This window comes from Pelobates fuscus, chromosome 4 (assembly GCF_036172605.1).
Source record: "Pelobates fuscus isolate aPelFus1 chromosome 4, aPelFus1.pri, whole genome shotgun sequence".
NCBI classification, from domain to species: Eukaryota; Metazoa; Chordata; class Amphibia; order Anura; family Pelobatidae; genus Pelobates; species Pelobates fuscus.
The window spans coordinates 59,200,796-59,222,167 of record NC_086320.1 but is presented as its reverse complement, the minus strand read 5'-3'; the positions used below and the strand labels follow the sequence as shown (position 1 = coordinate 59,222,167).

Genomic DNA, 21,372 nt, shown 5'->3' with positions numbered 1-21,372 from the left:
ATTTGGCCCATCTAGTCTGCCCAATTTTCTAATTACTTTCATTAGTCCCTTATCTTATAGCTGGAATAGCCTTATGCCTATCCAATGAATGCTTAAACCCCTTCATTGTGTTAACCTTTACCACTTCAGCTCGAAGGCTATTTAATGCATCCACTACCCTCTCAGTAAAGTAATACTTCCTGATATTATTTTTAAGACTTTGCCCCTCTAATTTAAGACTGTGTCCTCTTGTTGTGGTAGTTTTTCTTATTTTAAATATAGTCTCCTCCTTTTCTGTGTTGATTCCCTTTATGTATTTAAATGTTTCTATCATATCCCCCCTGTCTTATCTTTCCTCCAAGCTATACATGTTAAGACCCTTTAACCTTTCCTGGTAAGTTTTATCCTGCAATCCATGAACCAGTTTAGTAGCCCTTCTCTGAACTCTCTCTAAAGTATCAATATCCTTCTGGAGATATGGTGTCCAGTAGCGCGTACAATAAGTAGTGCATGAGCACTTTTTCTACTGCTAATACCTCTCCCTATACAACCAAGCATTCTGCTAGCCTTTCCTGCTGCTCTATTACATTGTCTGCCTAGCTTTAAATCATCTGAAATAATCACCCCTAATAGTTGAGGTTAGGACTCTATGAAATATTCTGTACGCTGCCCTTGGGTTTTTACATCCAAGATGCATTATCTTGCACTTATCCACATTAAGTGTCAGCTGCCACAACTCTGACCATTTTTCTAGTTTACCTAAATCATTTGCCATTTGGCTTATCCCTCCTGGAACATCAACCCTGTTACATATCTTAGTATCATCAGCAAAAAGACATACCTTACCATCAAGACCTTCTGCAATATTACTAATAAAAAAAATTAAAGGGGGGGGCGGGGCCTGACAGCCAAGATGGCCAGACGTGCTTACTGAGGGCTCTCGCACCAGCAGGCACAAAAACGAATATCCTGACTACCCAAACGCTGCCAGCTACACGAGACACCCAGAAAATGAAACAGGACAACACGGGGAATAGAAAGGTACCCGTCCTGCACCGAAACATGAAACAAGCACCTGCACCAGCCACGCGGCCTACACCAGAGCGGAGCCTGAGGCCTCCCGGCATGGGACCAGCTCAGACACGGCAATTGAACACTGACCTGCTGCCCCCCCCCTCTGGACCGGCGGGGGTTATCCCGGTCCTCGCGGGGGTCGATTACCCCAGTAAAGCAGCTCGAACAAACGACTGAACCTGCAGCCGAGCGGGAATGTGGGGGCCCAAGCAATATGGTGGCGCGGACGCGCCTGGTGCCAAATCGCACCCTCACTACACCACCCAAGCACACCCTGGAGTTCTTTTACAGGCTCTGTGCCAACATGGGGACAAAATTCCGCATCCAGGGTCAGCACTACCACCTGGTGCTGAGGGAAATGGCGGAATGGATTCGCCCGGCTACCCAACGCCTCCTAAGCAGAGGAGCCTCCAGACGGAGAAAAAGCTGGAGACCGGAACGGCGGGAAATGGCGGCATACCTCCCAGACTCCGGCACTCGCCCTCACATATACCAGAGCGAGACCACCAAGCCTGCCTGACCTACTCCCCACTCAGCGGCATCGGAATCATCCGAGCAACGAAGCACACCTCACACTCCCGGTCGAATGGCTCACCGCAAGGCTTCACAGCACCCTACCAGCGACAGACAAATGAAACGGGGTAAGAGGTGAGAGACACCAGCTTGGACTAACATTGGCCTTCAGCAGACGCCGAACGCTGGACAGCGAGGTATTGCTCCTGCAGCATGACAGAAGCCAGGGGGTTGCCTCATGTTGCCTGAACACAGTAAACCCACGGCAACGTGACCGCACACCTCCCCACAGACTGGGCATCGGATGAAAGGGAGGTAAGACCCGGTCTGCCTGTTGGCCAGCTCCGGTGATGAAATCGACGCAGACGACCCGGCAGAACCCACTTAACCTGACGGACAAATGTAACGAGCCAACACCCATGGACATGGACCTATACATAACATACTCTGTCCCTGCATCGGACTAAGCACCTAACATCTGAGTCTCCAATGCTATTGCGGGACACCATCTTATTACCTTGTCATGACTGACCTAGGCCCCAGAGGCTACCAGGTTGCCTAACGGTCTTATAGATGATTATAATCTGTTAAATTCTGGCTCAACATGTTTAACCCCTATCACTCTTAAGTTCTAGCGTTTTGTTTATAATTTGCTCGCTAAACTTACTTTCATAGCTATCTTAACTAAGCCTGTGACCCTACAACCTTACAGTCACCAGCGGTAGCTTATACTTGGTTAAATGTTTATGCATGTTGCCTACCTGTCTAAGCGTGACACTCTAGAATGTATACAAACCAAGTCTAGCATGTCCATCACGAACGATGAGAATAATCTACTGTAATCTCAAAACTTGTTACCTAAAATTCAGAGCACGCTTTTTACCTGATATAAACGTCTGACGCCCCATAGTATATCAACCTCATGTTATAGCATGGTTACTACTGTCTAGGGATATCCCACGGCTTTTTAACCTCTTACTATATATATATATAAATGTGCATCTTAATCTGTGCTTATTAATCTGACTCACAGACTAGCTAGCCAGACTTACTCAGGGACATACTACAATGCTTAAGCTAGACATGCACCTGAATTATTTTAATGTCTGCGAGCGTGCAGCCCAGTACGCAACGCTAGGCTATCATTATGAGCAAGCTCTCTTATAATCAGTTCATTTTGGCATACATCATAGAGGAAGCCATGTTATCATATCATATACCTCTTCTTGCTTTTTGTTGAAACACTATGCTGTTCACCATACATTGTATAACTCAGTTGCTGAATATTACTACACAGTGACATCAACTTGATTTACAAGCTACTTTATTAATTTGTACACCATGTCTAAGACTTGACACAGTCATGTACCTCTCTTTTAATAGTTTTTCTAGACATGCACTGCTTAGCCTGTTCTTTCCATTATATTTCAAAAAATTGTGCAGTATAATCTAATGCCTTGTATACTGTATGTTTTGTCTGACTAACTATCTTGCCAATGCTACCGAGGCATGGTTTGACTGTCTGTTACCCACTTGCACGCAAAAAAAAAGAATTACAAAAAAAAATTAAAGAGAATGGGTCCAAGTACATATCCCTGAGGTACCCCACTGGTGACGTATATACTCCATTGACTACAACCCTCTGTTGCCTGTCATACATACTGTATTTCCATTAAGTTGGTGGGCAGTTCCCAAAGTAAGCTACACTGGAGATCTTTATTTAATTAACCCCTTAAGACCGCAGCCAAATGTACAAGTTGTGATCAAAACAAAACGTAAACAAAATCTGGCATTTGCGCTATATGTCTGTCCAACCGTAATTCACCTCTTTCATATTAAATGTACCCACACTTATTATATATCATTCTATTCAGGGGAAACAGGGCTTTCGTTTAACATCAAATATTTAGGTATAGAACATAATTTAATATTAAAAAAATATAAAAAATTGGGAGAAAATAAGAATTTTTTTTTAAAAAAATTAGTTCTATGTGACATTTTAACTGTGAATGTCAAAATACTGTTTGCTTTTACTGCAATACAATACACCTATTTGTATTCAGCGATGTCTCACGTGTAAAACAGTAACCCCTATGTACAGGTTTTATAATGTTTTGGGAAGTTACAGGGTCAAATATAGCGTGTTACATATTTCAGTTTTTTCACATTGAAATTCGCCAGATTGGTTACGTTGCCTTTGAGACCATATGGTAGCCCAGGAATAAGAATTACCCCCATGATGGCATACCATTTTCAAAAGTAGACAACCCAAGGTATTGCAAATGGAGTATGTCTAGTCTTTTTTAGTAGCCACTTGGTCACAAACACTGGCCAAAGTTAGTGTTAATATTTGAAAATGCAAAAAACAAATTTGAATGCAAATTTTGCCCAGTGTTTGTGACTAAGTGGCTACTAAAAAAACTGAACATACCCTATTTGCAATACCCTGGGTTGTCTACTATTGCAAATGGTATGTCATCATGGGGGTAATTCTTATTCCTGGGCTACCATACGGTCTCAAAGGCAACCTTGCGAATTTTAACCCCTTAAGACCGCAGGACGTTATATGCCGTCCTTAATTGGCCGGCTCTAAACGCCGCAGGATGGCATAGAACGTCCTGGGCGGTCTTGCCTCCCACGTGGCCGGCGGCACATGGCCGCTGCAGATCGCGGTCGGGGGGCATGCCTGGCCCCCCAGGCAGCCCCCCTGTGCCTGGGGACCGCGGTCTGCAGTTTCCGATCGCAGTGACAGGCTGTCACTGCGATCGGTATTTACCATGTGTCAGCCGATTTTAAAATCGGCTGACACATGGAGCCGTGGCATTTTCACTCTGCAGATCGCGGTCGGGGGACATGCCTGGCCCCCCAGGCAGGCCCCCTGCGGTCTGTGACTGTGATCTGCAGAGTATAATCGCAGTGAGAGGCTGTCTCTGCGATCTGAATGCAGAGACAGCCTCTCCCTGCGTTCTGATCGCAGTGACAGCCTGTCACTGCGATCAGAGTTACTATGTGTCAGCCTATTGGCTGACCCATAGTAACTGCAGGCAGGATCCCCCTGCAGATCGCGGTGGGGGGCATGCCTGGCCACCCAGGCACTCCCCCTGTGGCCAATTACCGTGATCTGCAGGAGGTGATCACAGTGACAGCCAGTCACTGTGATCACTGATCCTGTGTGTCAGCCAGTGATGTAAAATCACTGGCTGACACTGTCTCTGCCCCTCTCCTCCCCTCTTAACCCCTTAATGTTAGTAATAAAATATATTACAGTTACAAATCAAATATACTTAGATCATTTATATATATATACACACACACTTTTACACATACACTAAGTGTATTTTAATATTTATATTAATATCAAAATACACGTAGAAGGATATTGATTAAATATATACATAATTATAATTATATATATATATTTTATAATAAAAAATATGTAAATACATTAAAAAATAAAAATAATTAAAAATATATATGTGTAATTTCATTCTAACTGTATTTTGATATTAATATATATATATATATATATATATATATATAGATATCAAAATACACGTAGAACGAAATAATATATATATATATATACCTAAGTATATACGTATACATCACTATATGTATACCTATATATAAATAAAAATAATTGTAAAAAAAAATTATATATATATATACACACACGTGTATATATAATGATTTTACATATATATTTATGTAATAATTTTACATAAGTAGGTCCTTTTATTTTTATTAATTACAATTTGCGGGACCTGCCCAACAACCCAGGCCGAAAGTATAGGGAATTTAATTTGCTAGCACTATATTTAACCCTATAACATTCCAAGACACTATAAAACCTGTACATGGGGGGGTACTGTTTTACTCGGGAGACATCGCTGAACACAAATATTTGTATTTCAAAACCGTAAAATGTATTACAACAATGATATCGTCAGGGAAAGTGACATTTTTTGCATTTTTCGCACACAAACAGCACTTACAATGACGATATTTTTGCTGTAATACTTTTTACTGTTTTGAAACACAAATATTTGTGTTAAGCAAAGTCTCCTGAGTATAACAGAACCCCTCATGTACAGGTTTTATGGTGTTTTCAAAAGTTAGAGTCAAATATAAGGCTTGCGTTTCAGTTTTTTCACAATGAAATTCGCCAGATTGGTTATGTTGCCTTTGAGACCGTATGGTAGCTTAGGAATGAGAATTACCCCCATAATGGCATACCATTTGCAAAAGTAGACAACCCAAGGTATTGCAAATGGGGTATGTTCAGTCTTTTTTAGTAGCCACTTAGTCACAAACACTGGCCAAAATTGGCTTTCAAATTAGTGTTTTGCATTTTTCACACACAAACAAATATTAACGTTAACTTTGGCTAGTGTTTGTGACCAAGTGGCTACTAAAAAAGACTGGACATACCCCATTTGCAATACCTTGGGTTGTCTACTTTTGCAAATGGTATGCCATCATGGGGGTAATTCTCATTCCTGGGCTACCATACAGTCTCAAAGGCAACGTAACCAAACTGGCGAATTTCATTGTGAAAAAACTGAAACGCAAGCCTTATATTTGACTCTGTAACTTTTGAAATAATAATAAAATAAAAAATTAATGTAAAAAAAATTACTGCTTCTCTCTGTCCCTTCAATGTCTCACTCCTCACATGATCTGAATGAAGACAATCAACATTTAGTAACTGTTCCCTACCATTCATACCATTCACCATTCCTATCCTACCAATCATATTTTTTTTTCCCATCAGTCATCTCTTTTTTAGGTGCTAAGGGCAGAACTCAGACTAACAAATCAAAATGGTCATGCTCAGCCATGGCACATTTCATGTGGTTCTTGAGTTGGACAACATTTTGGCTCAGAGTCTAGACTGATGACCCATTTGGCCCAAGTTTGGATAAATTGCAATTCAGACCAAAGTAAATCTCCAATGAATTAAGGTCAAATCTTCTACAGGTTTAAAATTCATAAAAATACAGCCTTTTGTATCTGATTTCAAAACACAATTGTAACAGCTTAGACTTATCTTCTGCGTTATCTTCTAATATACAGTATTTATTTCAAGTATCAATATGTATACATTCTAACTGCAAATAATAATGTCTAAGACTATTACTAGGACATTTTTGAGAGGCAAAACATATTCTTGTGTTGTATATACTCTGGACTGGGAAGATGAAACATTTTTTGTTTAACATTTCATTAATATGCACTATGCTTAACTTATTTTCTTTTCCTGGTAACTTAATTCATTGTAACTACCTGCAAGGAATGCCTGTAATTTTCCTTCCAAAAATGTATATTTTAATAGAATTATGTCTAAAGACATAAAATTACTAAACAAGGTAATTCATCGTTGTCTGATTCATTCCTTATAGGTTTCTGGCAAGATTATATGGGTTTCTCTAATTAATAGTTTGTCAATCGATAATTTTGTTCTTTCTCTATCAGTAAGCCAATTTAATTACAATGAAAATCTTGATGGCTCACGTCCTCTAGGATACAAACAGTACCTGCTTGTATAATTTAGTTAACTATGAAGTGGTGATGTGGGTATGGAGGTTATTTTTGGATAAAATCTTAAAATGGCAAAGTTTAATTAACTGTCAATTTAGTGAAGATTCTGTCCATTTCTTTCTCTCTTTCTCTCTCTTATTCTGGTAATAAAGTAATTATTATACGAGATACGAGTGGAAATGCAGTAGACTTGGAAGCAAGTCAAAAATTACAGAATGCTCTCAAAAGTCACGTACGGGAAATACTTCAAATAACTGACATGTATGAAGGAAACGGAATACTCAGAAAAGCTGCATTATGTATTTATTTTTACTGATGGTTCTGCGTGGCCATTACTTACTACTATCATTATAGCATTAAGAGTATATTTGATTGTGGTTATATAATTTGAAAAAAACATTATATATATATATATATATATATATATATATATATGTATATATATATATATATATATATGTGATGTGTTGTTACATTTTGCATCATCAAGAACAGGGATGCTCAAAAGGTAGATCCCCAGATTGTTTACAATTACAACTTTCATGATGCTTGTCATTCTAAAAGAATTCAAAAGCCATGCAAAGCATCATTGGAGTTGTAGTTCTAAAACATCTGGGGATTTGCCTTTTGGGCACCCCTGATCTAGAATAAACCAGCCAATCATACTGGAAAAATGTGAGATATACCCTTCATTGTATTGTATGTAGCCACTTGGATTTGTGGATATGGTCTGTCTGTTTTTAATGGTTTATTTTTGTAAGTTTCATATAAACTAATGTATTTTTAACTTTGTCTTCATTTGGCAAGTATTACAACTCCTTTAGACATATTGTATTTCTAGGAAAAGGTTTCAGCCCTATATCCACCAATAATTAGTGTTTGAGGTGCTAGGGACATTAAGTCTGTTTTTCATTTATGCTCACTTCTTATACTTTGGATGTCATGACAAACATAAATGGGGTAAATAATACTAATGGTGATCTCATATTGTTAAGTAAACTCTCTCTTTTTAACTGTAATATGCCTTTTAACAGGAAAAGGAGCAAGGTTGTTAGAGGACTACACTCACACTTACCTATCACCCCTGCAAATGGCTAATGGGGGAGTCAGGGGCCAGATTAGGGTTGGTTTTACTACCTGTTAAATGTCTCATCATGAGTAATGGATTGTTGGTTTTATAGGGACATTTGAAGCACCACAGCAATGTATCCATCTTTCATAAATTATTAGATCCCCAATAAATGCATCCCATGATACAACTACATGAATTTGCAAACATTCAAAATTAAGTTCTGCGCTCAAACTCCCACTACTCCAGGGCGACACAAATGGCTGTAGTAAACATCAGCCCCATTACATACAATAAAAGAAAAAGGTTTCTTGAGCACTCACCCAAATCCCTATGCATATATAAATAATTGGGTGTTTTTTTTAGTATCATTCCCATGGACATTAAAGTGTCACTTTCTGATAATGAGAAATCCTCTTTCTTTCACTCCAGCAAATACTACAGGATAATTCTTCCATGTTAAAGTGGCACTGTCACCTATCTTGTGACCTTTTAGAATTAGCAAAAACCTCTAATGGTGACATCGCCACTGGGGGTCTGGTGGTTGGGAGGCATATAAAGGGAGTTCTACTTACCTGAACCTATCTTTTATGGAAACCATCATCTTCTTTCAGCGGGTCCTCTTCAGCACCAGGAGCCAACATCACTGTTGTACTTCCTAGCATGCGTGAGAGTACAGCATTGAGATTTATGGAGGTTCCCACGAGACCACGGAATCCCCCATAGACAGAGCCAATCCCTGTAGCCGTCACTGGCTGGGAGACACACTACTGGACTGCGGTAGCTCCGCCCAGTGTCTAAAATCGACAGTCATAGATAAACTGCAAACTAAAGAAGACAAAGGCTCTATTCACATATCTGTCCCGACTTTGTCTTATGTTTTTAGTTAGAAATAAAAAAAAGAGAGAGTAGAAAGAGGAAAAGAAGAGGACGTGGGGGAAAAGTAAGTAAGGTGTGACTGTGCTGCTTTAAGTGTACAGAGGAGGATAGTATAAAATGTTTTAATCTGGAGTGACTGTTTCCCTTTAAACCAGACAGATTCTCCAAAATGTCTTTTAAACAAAACTCTATCACACGTTACAATAAAACATATTGTGAATGAGGGCAATGTAATGTAAACATAGATTCAGATCCAGGTAGCTGTGTTAGAAAATATTTTACAATTAATATAATTTTTGTTATATCCTAGGTGCGAGTCTCATTGATGACATAGAGAAATATTTCTGGTTTCATCATTCACAAGGAGATACTATGACAGTTCAGAATCCAATCTGGATGAACCTCTGTGCTGCTGTTTGGACTGTTGTTTCGTATGTTGTGGCTGATTTGGAAGAGATGTTGCCAAGGTCATAAAAAGCAAGACAGCAGGCTCCTATTCTTCAATGTGAACTGCAAAATCCGTATATTCATATATCTGTTTTTCCTATCAGAAAGTAAATCATGCTCTTTTTTTATTATGTAAAATTGGGCTATATTATATTACCACTGAAAATTGATTCCTTCATATCCATTTGCTTGCTTTATAATTCAGTTTTTTTGTCATTGAATCAGAAGGTGATTTGTCTGTCCTGCTCTATTTTAATATTACTGTCAGAAATAAATATAATATTACACCATCTACTGTATTTCTAACTCTTTTATCTATCACCGAACCATACTATGAATTTGCATCATATTACATTGTATTTATTTTCTTGTGATTTTTTATAAACCATTTTTTGTTTTCTACAATATGATATAGTATATTGAATATTCAGCATAATTCTAAATGTCTTCATAGTTTTTCATGGCTGTATGTGACTCTACTTTCCACTTAATTCCCCCCATTTTTGTTTTTTCACCTACGTCCAATTAAAAAAACTGATTTATACTAACCAGAGCTGTTTTCACTCTCCAGTTAACATACTGTATCCCCTATATAGCTTATTATACACATACTGGTAAACTATCTATCACTAGTGGAAAGCTGTTAAAATGTGTCCATACAATCCTCATTCACATTGAATCTAGTTGTTTTGTTTTTATCCTATAATACAATACTGGGTGTCCCACATCAAAAGTTTACTCCACGTGCCCCATTACAGTATTCAAAATATAAGGTCTGTTTATTAATAAATAATATTCTAAGTTTTCTGGGGTTTTTTTTTTGGCCAATTATGAGAAATAGAATTTATGCTTGGAGTTCTCACATATATGGTTGCAGTATATAGTTTGGTTTAAAATGTTATTTTAGCACAGACCTAGACATTAGGACCGACTCTGCATTTCTTCATCTTACTTCTCATTTGCCATCTGATGATCCTCTGTGCTGTTTCATATATTGACTTCCAATATCCTCAATATCAGTTCCTAACATGCAGGGTGCTAATAAAAATTGAAAGCATATTTTATTTTATTCAATCCTCTTTGACATTTTTCCACAATGAACCTGGCTTCTTAAATAGACACTATAGTCACCAGAATCACAACGGCTTAATGTAGGGATTCTGGTGTCTCTAGCATGCCCTTTTCAGACTTTTACATTGCTGCCTAGTAACACCTCTAGGTGCCGTCACTCAGATGGCCACCATAGGGGCTTCCTATTTCAGTGCTGCATTGCGTGCAGCACTTGCATTCAGCATCTCCACACTCTGCATGGAGATGCTGAACGCTCGCTAACCACTGGATCTCAAGATTGATAATCTCAGCCATGAAGGTGGAGCCAGCCATGGCGAGACCAGCACGACAATGGAGAAAAGGTAAGTAAGCTACCTTTTAACTCCTTACAAGGAGGACTGGACCTAAATAGGTACACCAGCACAATAATATTAGGAATGCACGCTTGTATGCCTAACACTGTAGTGTTCCTTTAAATGTTTTGTCTATTTGAATTTTAACCATATTTGTTTAATGTATTATAAAGATAATGCATAAAAAAGTAAAAAAAAATGAATTCAATTAAGAAAGGATAGATGTGTCCCATACTGTTATGAACCCTGACTTGATGAGTCAATAAGCTGAATGCAATCAGAATTGCAAGTCTGACCTGAAATAGAAATACTAATAAAAATAGGCAGAAAGATTAACATAAAACTGCTAAACAAAAAGAATACTAAGGGTTATTTATCATACCTTCATTTTTTTTTTAATGTGATGATATTGTTAATTTTACCGTACTCAAGACACATTGCAAGAGAACAGTCATGTTTACTCTGTTCGAACAATAAATTTGAAGATAAACTGTTCATTTCCTACTTTCAGCAAAACAATATCATCACATTTAAAAAAAAAATGAGGGTAACAAATAACCCTTAGTATTCTTTTTGTTTAGCAGTTTTATGTTAATCTTTCTGTCCTATTTTTTAGTATTTCTATTTTTGAGCAGAACCCAGGAGTAGGCTGATTGCATTAAGCTTATTGACTCATGAAGTCAGGGTTCATAACAGTATGGGACACATCTTATATGTATTCATTTTCTGACTTTTTTTTAATGCATTATCTTTATAATACATCAAACAAATATGGTTAAAATTCAAATTTGTACATCTTACATCTCTTAAACCGCAATGTTTTCCATTGCAGGGTTAAGGCGTCAGGTACATTTCACCTACACCACTTCAATGAGATGAAGTGGTCTAGGTGATTATAGTGTACCTTTAAATGAAAAATAAATGATTTGTATCAAATGTTATTATACAAAATGTTGAAAAACTGAAAAAAAAAAAATGACAAAATGTCTAGTAGTTTGGACTGTAAAAAAAAAAGTAAACATGCATTCTCCTGGCCAGGAAAAGTTGCAAGTTACTAAAAATATGTCCCAGTGTCTCAAGCAAAATGTTGAAAAGAAAAGGCAACATATCAGACAGATTTTTAGGTAAGAAGTTACATTCCAGAAACCTGATACTGAGTTCCTTATTTTTTTTAAAAAACATTCTGATGGCACTAAATGTACAATCTCAAATATATTTGGGACATGTTTTTGGCATATTATTAAAGTCTGTCCACAATGCAAAAGCGTCTCTCCCACGCTCACAGTAGAGCCAAAAGTCTCCAGGCAGGCATGTAGAAGTCTGGATAATTTATAATCATTTATTAAATGTTTAAACATTGCAACAAAGACAAGAAAATACGAAACCTAGTCCAATCCATTAGAGGGTCCAGTTATTTATTTTGTTTTAACAGACACTTAATGACAAACATAACAAACAGCACTGGATCACCAGCTACATAGCTACCAGTGTTAACTAATAATTATCATAAGTCAAACAAAATATCTAAGTATATTATTAAAGAATGACTCCAACCATCATGATGGTGATCATAACAGTTTGCCCTGTTACCTGGGCCCTTGCCAGATGCTTGATCCTGATGCTTATTGATTGGCTGAGAGTGTCATATGCAGCATTATCCTGCATTATTCCTAATATGAAGGTTTTTTTTTTTTTAAATAAACAATCAAAAACAATCAAACAATCAAAAAGCACCCTTTAACTCTCACGTTATTTAAATGAATGTCCAAGTCTCCATATATCTTGGATTGTTATAAGTGAGCCTTCCCTCTGACATGTTACACAATCAAATTAAACTCCAACTTTTTTTAGTAACTGAGAGATACATTTCAGCCTTCAAATTCACATTACTCAGCCACACAGGAGTGGTTCTACTTTAGCCTTTTTTAACTACTCAAAGAAAGTTTGACACTAACTCAAGGGATGGTCCCAAAAGACAATCTGCCTTATAACCACTACAATCATCAGTAATTGTTATGCTTAACGAACCCCTTTAATTGACTCAATACCTCTTTATAAGACTATATGCACACATCACAACCCTTAACACAAAACAGATGTTGGAATGTTGATACTTAGCACAATGAAAAATAGTTTTTTTTTTTTGCAGGAATCCCCACTCCAAATACATCAAATGCTATACACAAAATATATTTAAATACTTAACCTATAGAGCAGTGTTGGCGAACCTTTTTGAGCCAGAGTACCCAAAACGCAATACATGCCAACTGGGTTTTCCTCAAAGTGCCAGCACGGCAATTAAACCTGAATACACACAGACAGACTGCTGAGTATACCCAGACATACACAGTCTGCTGAATACACAAGCAGAGACTGCTGAATACACACAAACTGCTGAATACATACAGACTGCTGAATACACACTTTGCTGAATACACAGACAGACTGCTGAATAAATACACACACACACACAGACTGCTGAATACATACACACAAACACAAACACAGACTGCTGAATACACACACACAGTCTACTGAATAGACACACACAGTCTACTGAATAGACACACACAGTCCACTGAATAGACACACACAGTCCACTGAATACACACACACACAGACTGCTGAATACATACAGACTGCTGAATACACACACACACACACACACATACTGCATTGAGGAGTGCAGTGTATGTGTTTGTGTGTATGGATGTGGAGTGTGTGTGTGTGGAGTGCTGGACCCCGGTAAGTGACAGAAAGGGTTATTAACCCCTTCTACGCCACTGGGGGATGAGGGGGATGAGGGGGGGAGGGAATTGACAGAGGGGGTAGCAGTAGTGTAAGGAAAATGAGTTTGTTTAGTTTCCCTTTAAACCTTAAATGACCACAAGTTAAATTAATTATGAAGAGTCTTAACAAAAGCTGGACTTTTGTGTATTGTGGACATTTTGTTATGTAGAGGTGCACATAATGCAAAGATGCTGGATTTTAAAAGTGCATATTAACACTGTAAACAAAGTTGGTTTACAGTGTTAATATGCCCTTTTCAAAACCAGCATCTTTGCATTATGTGCGTTATAAATCCTTTTATCACTTATGGGAAGCTGTTCTCAGACAAACAGGAAGAACTAAATCTTTGGATTTTTATCTCTCTCTCTTGACACCCCATATCCACTATTCATGCTTGTCATACCTTACAAGTTAATCTGTCACACTAAAACTGTCTAAGAGCTTCTTAATCTGCCTGTTTCACCTGAAATAATTCAACCAAGATCTTCTCTATAAAAAATGATTTCAAAGATATGTGCTTCAAGTCATCTCAATTAAGGCATCAACACTATAACAGCTAACCTATACTACACATCACTGAACATGAGCAAGATAAGACAAAGTTAGCTGACTACTGAACAAAACGCTAATTTAATTGATTTGTTTGTTTTGGATCTGTTTGTTTTTTTGCATACTGTTTTTACATGGATGTCATGACATAAATTCATTAAAGTTTTCATAGAAAAAAAAAGTGTCAGTGCATTAAAAATCTAAAACTGGTTAAAATATGCAGCACTGGATACTTTATTTTCTACTTAAAATAAAGTAGAAAATAAATTATTTCACGTAACTGCTTAAAGGGTTACTCCATGCACCCTGACAGCAACAGTGAGTTGAAGTGGTTATGGTGCCCTCCTAAATCTGTATGTGCAGTGTTTTACTTTAAAATGCCTCTCATATGAAGTTGAGTCACTCAGCTGCCAGACATAAAAAACTACCTCTGGCCAAGTCATGGAGGCGTCATTAGCCAGCCCAGAAATAGTGTTCCAGACTGGTTAATATAAATTCTGTATCTATTCCTATGTACAGAATTGCATTCATTGGCTGAGAGAGGTCAGCTGATGCTCTTTCCCAATGAATGGTCAACGGGATCAACTTCTGGCTTCCGTTGCCCTGCAGAAGTCAAATTGTGTCACTGGCCAGAGAGAATCCTGGAATCCATTATAAAAATGAAAATTGAAAAATTACCACCACACACTTTTCTGTTTTGGGGGAGGGCTAAAATGGTTGCATTAAAGGCATCAAAGCACTCCATATACAATACCTTGGGGTGTCTACATTTCAAATATACGTGGCAATAATTAAAACTGGGGTACGTGATAGACCCCAAACTAAAGATAGACCTAGCAGTAGAAATACACTAAATTTCAACTCAAATTACAAGTCATACAATTGTAACTGAACCATCCCACAATCCTGGCAATCCTATGTATGGGGAGCATGGGTGTACTCAGGAGGCCTTGCAGAAAACAACCTGGAGTGTTTTCTTGCAATAACCAACACCAGGCTCTAGACATGTGCAATATGTTTCGTTCCAAATGTTAATTCGGACACATTTCAGGAAATTGCCCCCTGAGCAGCAGGTGGGGGCCCTAAAGAAGAATAAGGGGGGACCTATTGTCCTCCCCATGGCCTCCACCCCTGAGCAGTGGGTGGGGGCCATAAATACCAATAAGTGGGGGACCTGTTGTCCTCCCTCCTTGCCCCCACCCCTAAATGGTGGGTGGGGGCCCTAAATACCAGTAAGGGGGGGACTTATTGTCCTCTCCCCTGGCCCCCACCCCTGAGCGGCAAATGTAACCCCCCAGGTGACTAGGGGTCCCCAAACCCCTAGTCTACCCCCTCCCAAAAAAATTAACCCCTACCCTACCTATCCCCCTCACCCTAAAAACAATGAGGGGGGGGGGACCATTAACTAGGTACCTGTAAAAAAAACAAAAAAAAACAAATTTGATGTCTGGTTTAAGCCATCCAATCAGTGTGCTCTGACAGGTAAATGAAGAGACTGATAGGTAAGTGTCTACATTTACCTGTCACTACACTCTGGTTAGCTTGAAATCCAGCCAATCAAAGTGCTCTGTGTCATTTTACACTGCGTGGGAAAGTTCTTTGGAATTTTTCCACGCTGTGTAATTTGACTCATAACTCTCTGATTGGTTACTTTCAATTAACCAATCAGAGAGTTATGAGTCAAATTACACAGCGTGGGAAAATTCCAAAGAACTTCCCCACGCTGTGCAAAATGACACAGAGCACTCTGGCTGGATTTCAAGCTAACCAATCAGAGTGCTGTAAATGTAGAGACTTACCTGTCAGTCTCTTCATTTATATGTCAGAGCACTCTGATTGGATGGCTTAAACCAACCAACCAGAGTGCTCTGAGCCTAATTGCAGGGCGGGGCAAGGCTTTATAAGCCTTCCCCCGTCATGCAGAGCTCAGTCTGCGTGGTGCCCTCCATGGATGAACATGGATTATTATTTTTTTGGGGCTCAGGTTTTTGTTTTGTTTTTTCAAAGTGCGACGGTTATTATGGATTTTTATTTGCCCTTTTTTGGGGCTGAAAAAATAAGATTTTAGAAAAAAGAAGACATCAAATGGTAAGTTTTTTTTTGTTTTTTTTTACAGGTACCTAGTTAATGGTCCCCCTCATTATTTTTAGGGTGAGGGGGATAGGTAGAGGTTAATTTTTGGGGGGAGGGGGGTGACAAGGGGTTTGGGGACCCCTAGTCACCTGGGGGGTTACGTTTTTATTTAGGGCCCCCACCCACCGCTCAGAGAAGACAATAGGTCCCCCCATATTGATATTTAGGGCCCCCAGCCACCGCTCAGGGGTGGGGGTCAAGGGGGAGGACAATAGGGGCCCCCTCATTCTAATTTAGGGCCCCCACCCACCGATTAGGGGTGGGGACCAGGGGGAGGACAATAGGTCCCCCCCTTATTTTAATTCAGGGCCCCCACCCCCCGCTCAGGGGTGGGGGCCAGGGGGGAGGACAATAGGTCCCCCCTTATTGGTGTTTAGGGCATCCACCCACCTCTCAGGGGTGGGAGCCAGTGGGGAGGACAATAAGTCCCTCACCTTATTGGTATTTAGGGCCCCCACCCGCCGCTCAGTGGTTGAGGGCCGGGGGGTGAGGACAATAGGTTCCCCCTTATTCTAACTTAGGGCCCCACCCATTACTAATAGTAAGTAATTTTTACTTAATATTAGTAAATTTGGCTGAAAGACCAATTTAGGTCTTTCAGCCTTTTGGTAGATAACTCCCTAATACCGTGGGAATTAGGAAGTTATTTACTAAGCGGCTGCAAGAGAAGTGCCGAAGTCACGAAATTCCGAAATGCCAAAGTTCCAAAATTTCGAATAGGCAAAGTTCCGAAGTGCTGTAGTTCCGAATTGCTGAAGTCCCGAATTTCGGAATGCCGAACCGATAATTTTCCCTGTGCACATCCCTACCAGGCTCCCCTAAATCACACACAAATGTGTGTGTAAAAAAGAAAATTACAAAATTACCACCACACATTTTCTCCAATTGTTTTGGCTAAAACGGTTGCATCAAAGGCATCAAAACACTACATATACAATACCGTGGGGTGTCAACTTTTCAAATATATGCACGTTCATGGCAAGAAAATAAATTGGGATATTTAAAAAGACCCTCAAAAAGAAGACAGGCAAAGAAGATATGTCAAATTTGAGAAACACATGTCAGTAGTTTGGTATAGCACACCCCAAACAACCCAACAAACCTATGCATAGGTGGTATCACTGTACTCAGGAGATGTTGCTGAACACATATTGGTGTGTTCTTTGTCAGTAACACATAACAGGAACTTAGAATCCATGTCAAGAATACAATGTGAGAGAAAAATAAACAAAAAATTACTACCCAAAAGTTTGACAAAGAATGGTGGTAGAATTAGTGCATGGAAAGTCTTAAAATACCACCATTTGAAATACACTAGGGTGTCTATCTTTCAAAAATATTTGTTTTGATGGGGGTAAATTACATTGACCAGCTTAAAAATTGTCCCAAATAGGACATGGGTGTATGAGGACCAGATGTGAAAATTCCAAGTTGGAAAACTGGAGTACACACCCTTCAAAAAAGGTCTTCTAGCCCCCAGAGAACTCGACACACCTATACATTGGGGTATCACTAAACTCAGGAGATGTTGCTGAACACATATTGGCAGTAACCCTTAAAGTTCTCCGTACGTGTATTCTTAAATTGCTATGTGTGTCAAAAAAAATCACCAATTATTTTTTTTTTTTAATTTGGCATAGATTGGTGGTAAAATGGTTGCATGAAAAGAGTCAAAATATTCCAAGTTTAATTCCTCAAGTTTCAAAGGTAACTTAATAGATAAACACCAGCATACACTGGTGAATAGCTCTCAAATTTTAAACGATGAGACCGGATATGTGTACCATAACCACTGTGTCACTGCAAGAATAACCGCCACCTGCGGTTAAAAGTGTAAATAGTAAGTGTGCCTATTGAATAAACAATAGTAGTAGCAGGACTCTGTGGAGATAGTTATTAAGGCAGTGTGAGTTCACAAAATAGCAATATTGTGTAATAAATGTCTCAGCTATTTGTATCTTTTCTTCCCATATGAGGGCAAGAAAAATAAAACAATACCTGAATAAAGATAATCTAGTAAAGGTTTAACCACATATGTTAACCAATACACTAAAAAATAAATGAATTTTGGGAAAAATATGTATTATCCCACTGTAGTAGAAAAACAATGTCAATTATATGTGCAGCCGACAGATTGCTTAAAGTATAGAAAATTTTATTAGCAATAAATCACTGTCAATAACTAACACATAAAATATAAAAGACAATAAAAGTTCCAAGTTTGGAGAGCAGCTTCTGTCAAATTTAAAGTTTTGAGTGTCCAAAAGGTGTAAAAATCTCTCTCACCAGCCGGATGAAATCAGATCTGGACCTCTTCGTGTTGCAGACAGACTTGCTGACAGCCGCGTGCGTTCCACTGCGGCTCAGGTTTGCGTTCCAGTTCACTCTCCTGGGAATCAGAATAGAATGCCGCCTTACGCGTTTCGTGATCATAGGATCACATCATCAGAGGATTAATTCCTCAAGTTGTCTTCTTTTAAAAAAAATAAGTGTGTGTGTGTGTGTGTGTGTGTTTTTTTTTTTTTTTACTTAGGGATTCCTGACAGATATTAGTGTAACAATATAACTTTAGTTAATTTTGAAAAATAAAATGGTTTGGAAATAGTAAAGTGCTACTTGTATTTATTGCCCTATAACTTGCACAAAAAAAAAGCTAAGAACATGTTAACATTGGGTATTTCTAAACTCAGGACAAAATTTAGAAACTATATAGCATGGGTGTTTTTTGGCGGTTGTAGATGCATAACAGATTTTGTGGCTCAAAATTAGAAAAAGTGTGTTTTTATATATTTTTTCATCATATTTTATAAAACAACATATAGTCAATTATATGATATGATGAAAATAATGGTATCTTTAGAAAGACCATTTAATGGCAAAAAAACCTGTATATGTGTGGGTACAGTAAATGAGTAAGAAGAAAATTACAGCTAAACACAATTCAACAGTGAAACTTCAGGGGGATGATCTATACACAAAAACTGATTTATTAAGATAAAGCTGTTTTGGTGACTATATTGTCCTTTTAATAATAGGAGTTACTTTTCTCATTATTGCATATGTAAGTGAAATCCACATAATTTTATACTTAACAAATGTACACATTACACCCTCGTTTTCTAACCTTTAATTCCAATGCAGAAATCTTTTTTACATCGCACCTCCCTTTGATAGATTCAGCATTGCAGTCTTCCGGTGCAGATATTTTTCATTAATTTAAATAGCCCAAGGTAATGGAGACTCGTGTTTTAATACTATATACTTTTCTCTGATAACTATGCAATGTATTAATGCTTAAATCTGTATAAATCTGCCAGAATGTAACAGAATCAGGGTGCTTTAATACGTCGCAAGTAACTGACAAATTGCTAATGGGAGTAATATCAATATGACATTTAATACTGAGAGGCATAATAAATGAACACAGACAATGTTGCTGTGGGCTTTAATACCAATGTCTGTCAGTAATTGATGGTTGCATAAAATCTGAGCATTTGAATTGAAAGAGTCCCTTAAAGTTGTAGCTAGGATTCCTATTTTGCGACTGTTCAAGAAATCAATCACTTTCCCTTTCACCAAGACTTGTATGCTTCAGGTTATATATTTTCATACAATGGGTTCATTACATTTTATGTAGAGAGATATTAAAATGAATAACACGTCCGTCGACTTTGTTAGAAAATAGTCACCTGCAAAATCTCTTCGACCCCAAAAAGGAAAAATAGAAGAAAAGTTATGTTTTTCACCTCACGTGAAACATGGCTTCAACATCCTTGGTTTTATTCATTTTTGTTTTTCAAAATATTAGCACAATGGTTCTTGTAAGTGGTCAGCCATTTAGATAGCAATTCCAACACCTAACAATTGCTAGAATTTTTCACAAAAATGTTAAAAAAAATGTGTGTGGATCATGCCAGGAGCAAGACGATTGAATGTGTGTTTACAATGTTTAAGAATATATGTGAAACAGACCATATAGACGTGTTCATTTATTGTTCTTTTTGCAAAATGTATTATAATGCTAAATGTATAAAATTAAGGTTATTTGTTTACCTCCAAAAGGGACTTTGCTCATATTTTCTTGCAATGCAATGATGGAGTTCAACCACAGAGCACTAATCTGATGACAATGTGGATGTTGTATAAAACCAAAAGTTGTATATGATAGTCCAATCAATTCTGTTCCCACTACAGCCATTAACAGTTATAACTTGGGTTAAAGAGGTTAATTAAATTAACAACCAGATTTAAAAAGGTGCAAGAAGAGAGTCAAACTCAAGAAGGTTATCAAGCTGATTATTTGAAGGCCGTTCGAGTTACTTGGATCTGAAAGGGAGTAAGGATAGTGGATGGTAGTTTGAATGAGAAGTTGGGTTGAGAAATGATATTTTAAAGAGGGGGTAATAATGGAATGTATGGGAGAAGTTGGAAAGACTTCAGGAAAGAGATTGAGTGGGGGAGAAAGATGGAGCAAGGTTTGAGTTAATAGAAACAGTGGTGAGGACTGAAGAATCATCTTCTGTGACTGGAAGACCAAGTTTAGGTAGAAGAAGAAACAGAGTTGGAATTAGGTTAAAATGGTATTGAATAGAATGTTTTTATCTGATTTGATAAATATTTTCATTAAAGTAGGTTGCTGGTAGTGATGTCCCGAACGGTTCGCTGGCGAACATAGCGTGTTCGCGTTCGCCACGGATGGCGAACATATGCGATGTTTGGTCCGCCCCCTATTCATCATCATTGAGTTTGACCCTGTACGTCACAGTCAGCAGACACATTCCAGCCAATCAGCAGCAGACCCTCCCTTCCAGACCCTCCCACCTCCTAGACAGCATACAATTTAGATTAATTCTGAAGCTGCATTCATTTTTTTTGTGTTTGTGTTTATTATACATTATCCTTCATAGCCAGTAACCTGTGTTTATTATACATTATCCCCCATAGCCAGTAACCTGTGTTTATTATACATTATCCCCCCATAGCCAGTAACCTGTG

General features: G+C 38.3%; 1 protein-coding gene across 2 annotated transcripts in view; it reads left to right on the top strand.

Annotated features, from left to right (window-relative positions):
* The window catches only part of CPQ (carboxypeptidase Q), a 414,103-nt gene extending 404,324 nt beyond the window's left edge, over positions 1-9,779 (top strand). For both annotated transcript variants that reach the window (XM_063450306.1, XM_063450307.1), the window contains exon 8: positions 9,366-9,779. In XM_063450306.1, the coding sequence (XP_063306376.1) occupies positions 9,366-9,529 (164 nt within the window). In that variant the 3' untranslated portion in view covers positions 9,530-9,779. The remainder of the gene's footprint in view (positions 1-9,365) is intronic.
* Positions 9,780-21,372: the final 11,593 nt, after the last annotated feature.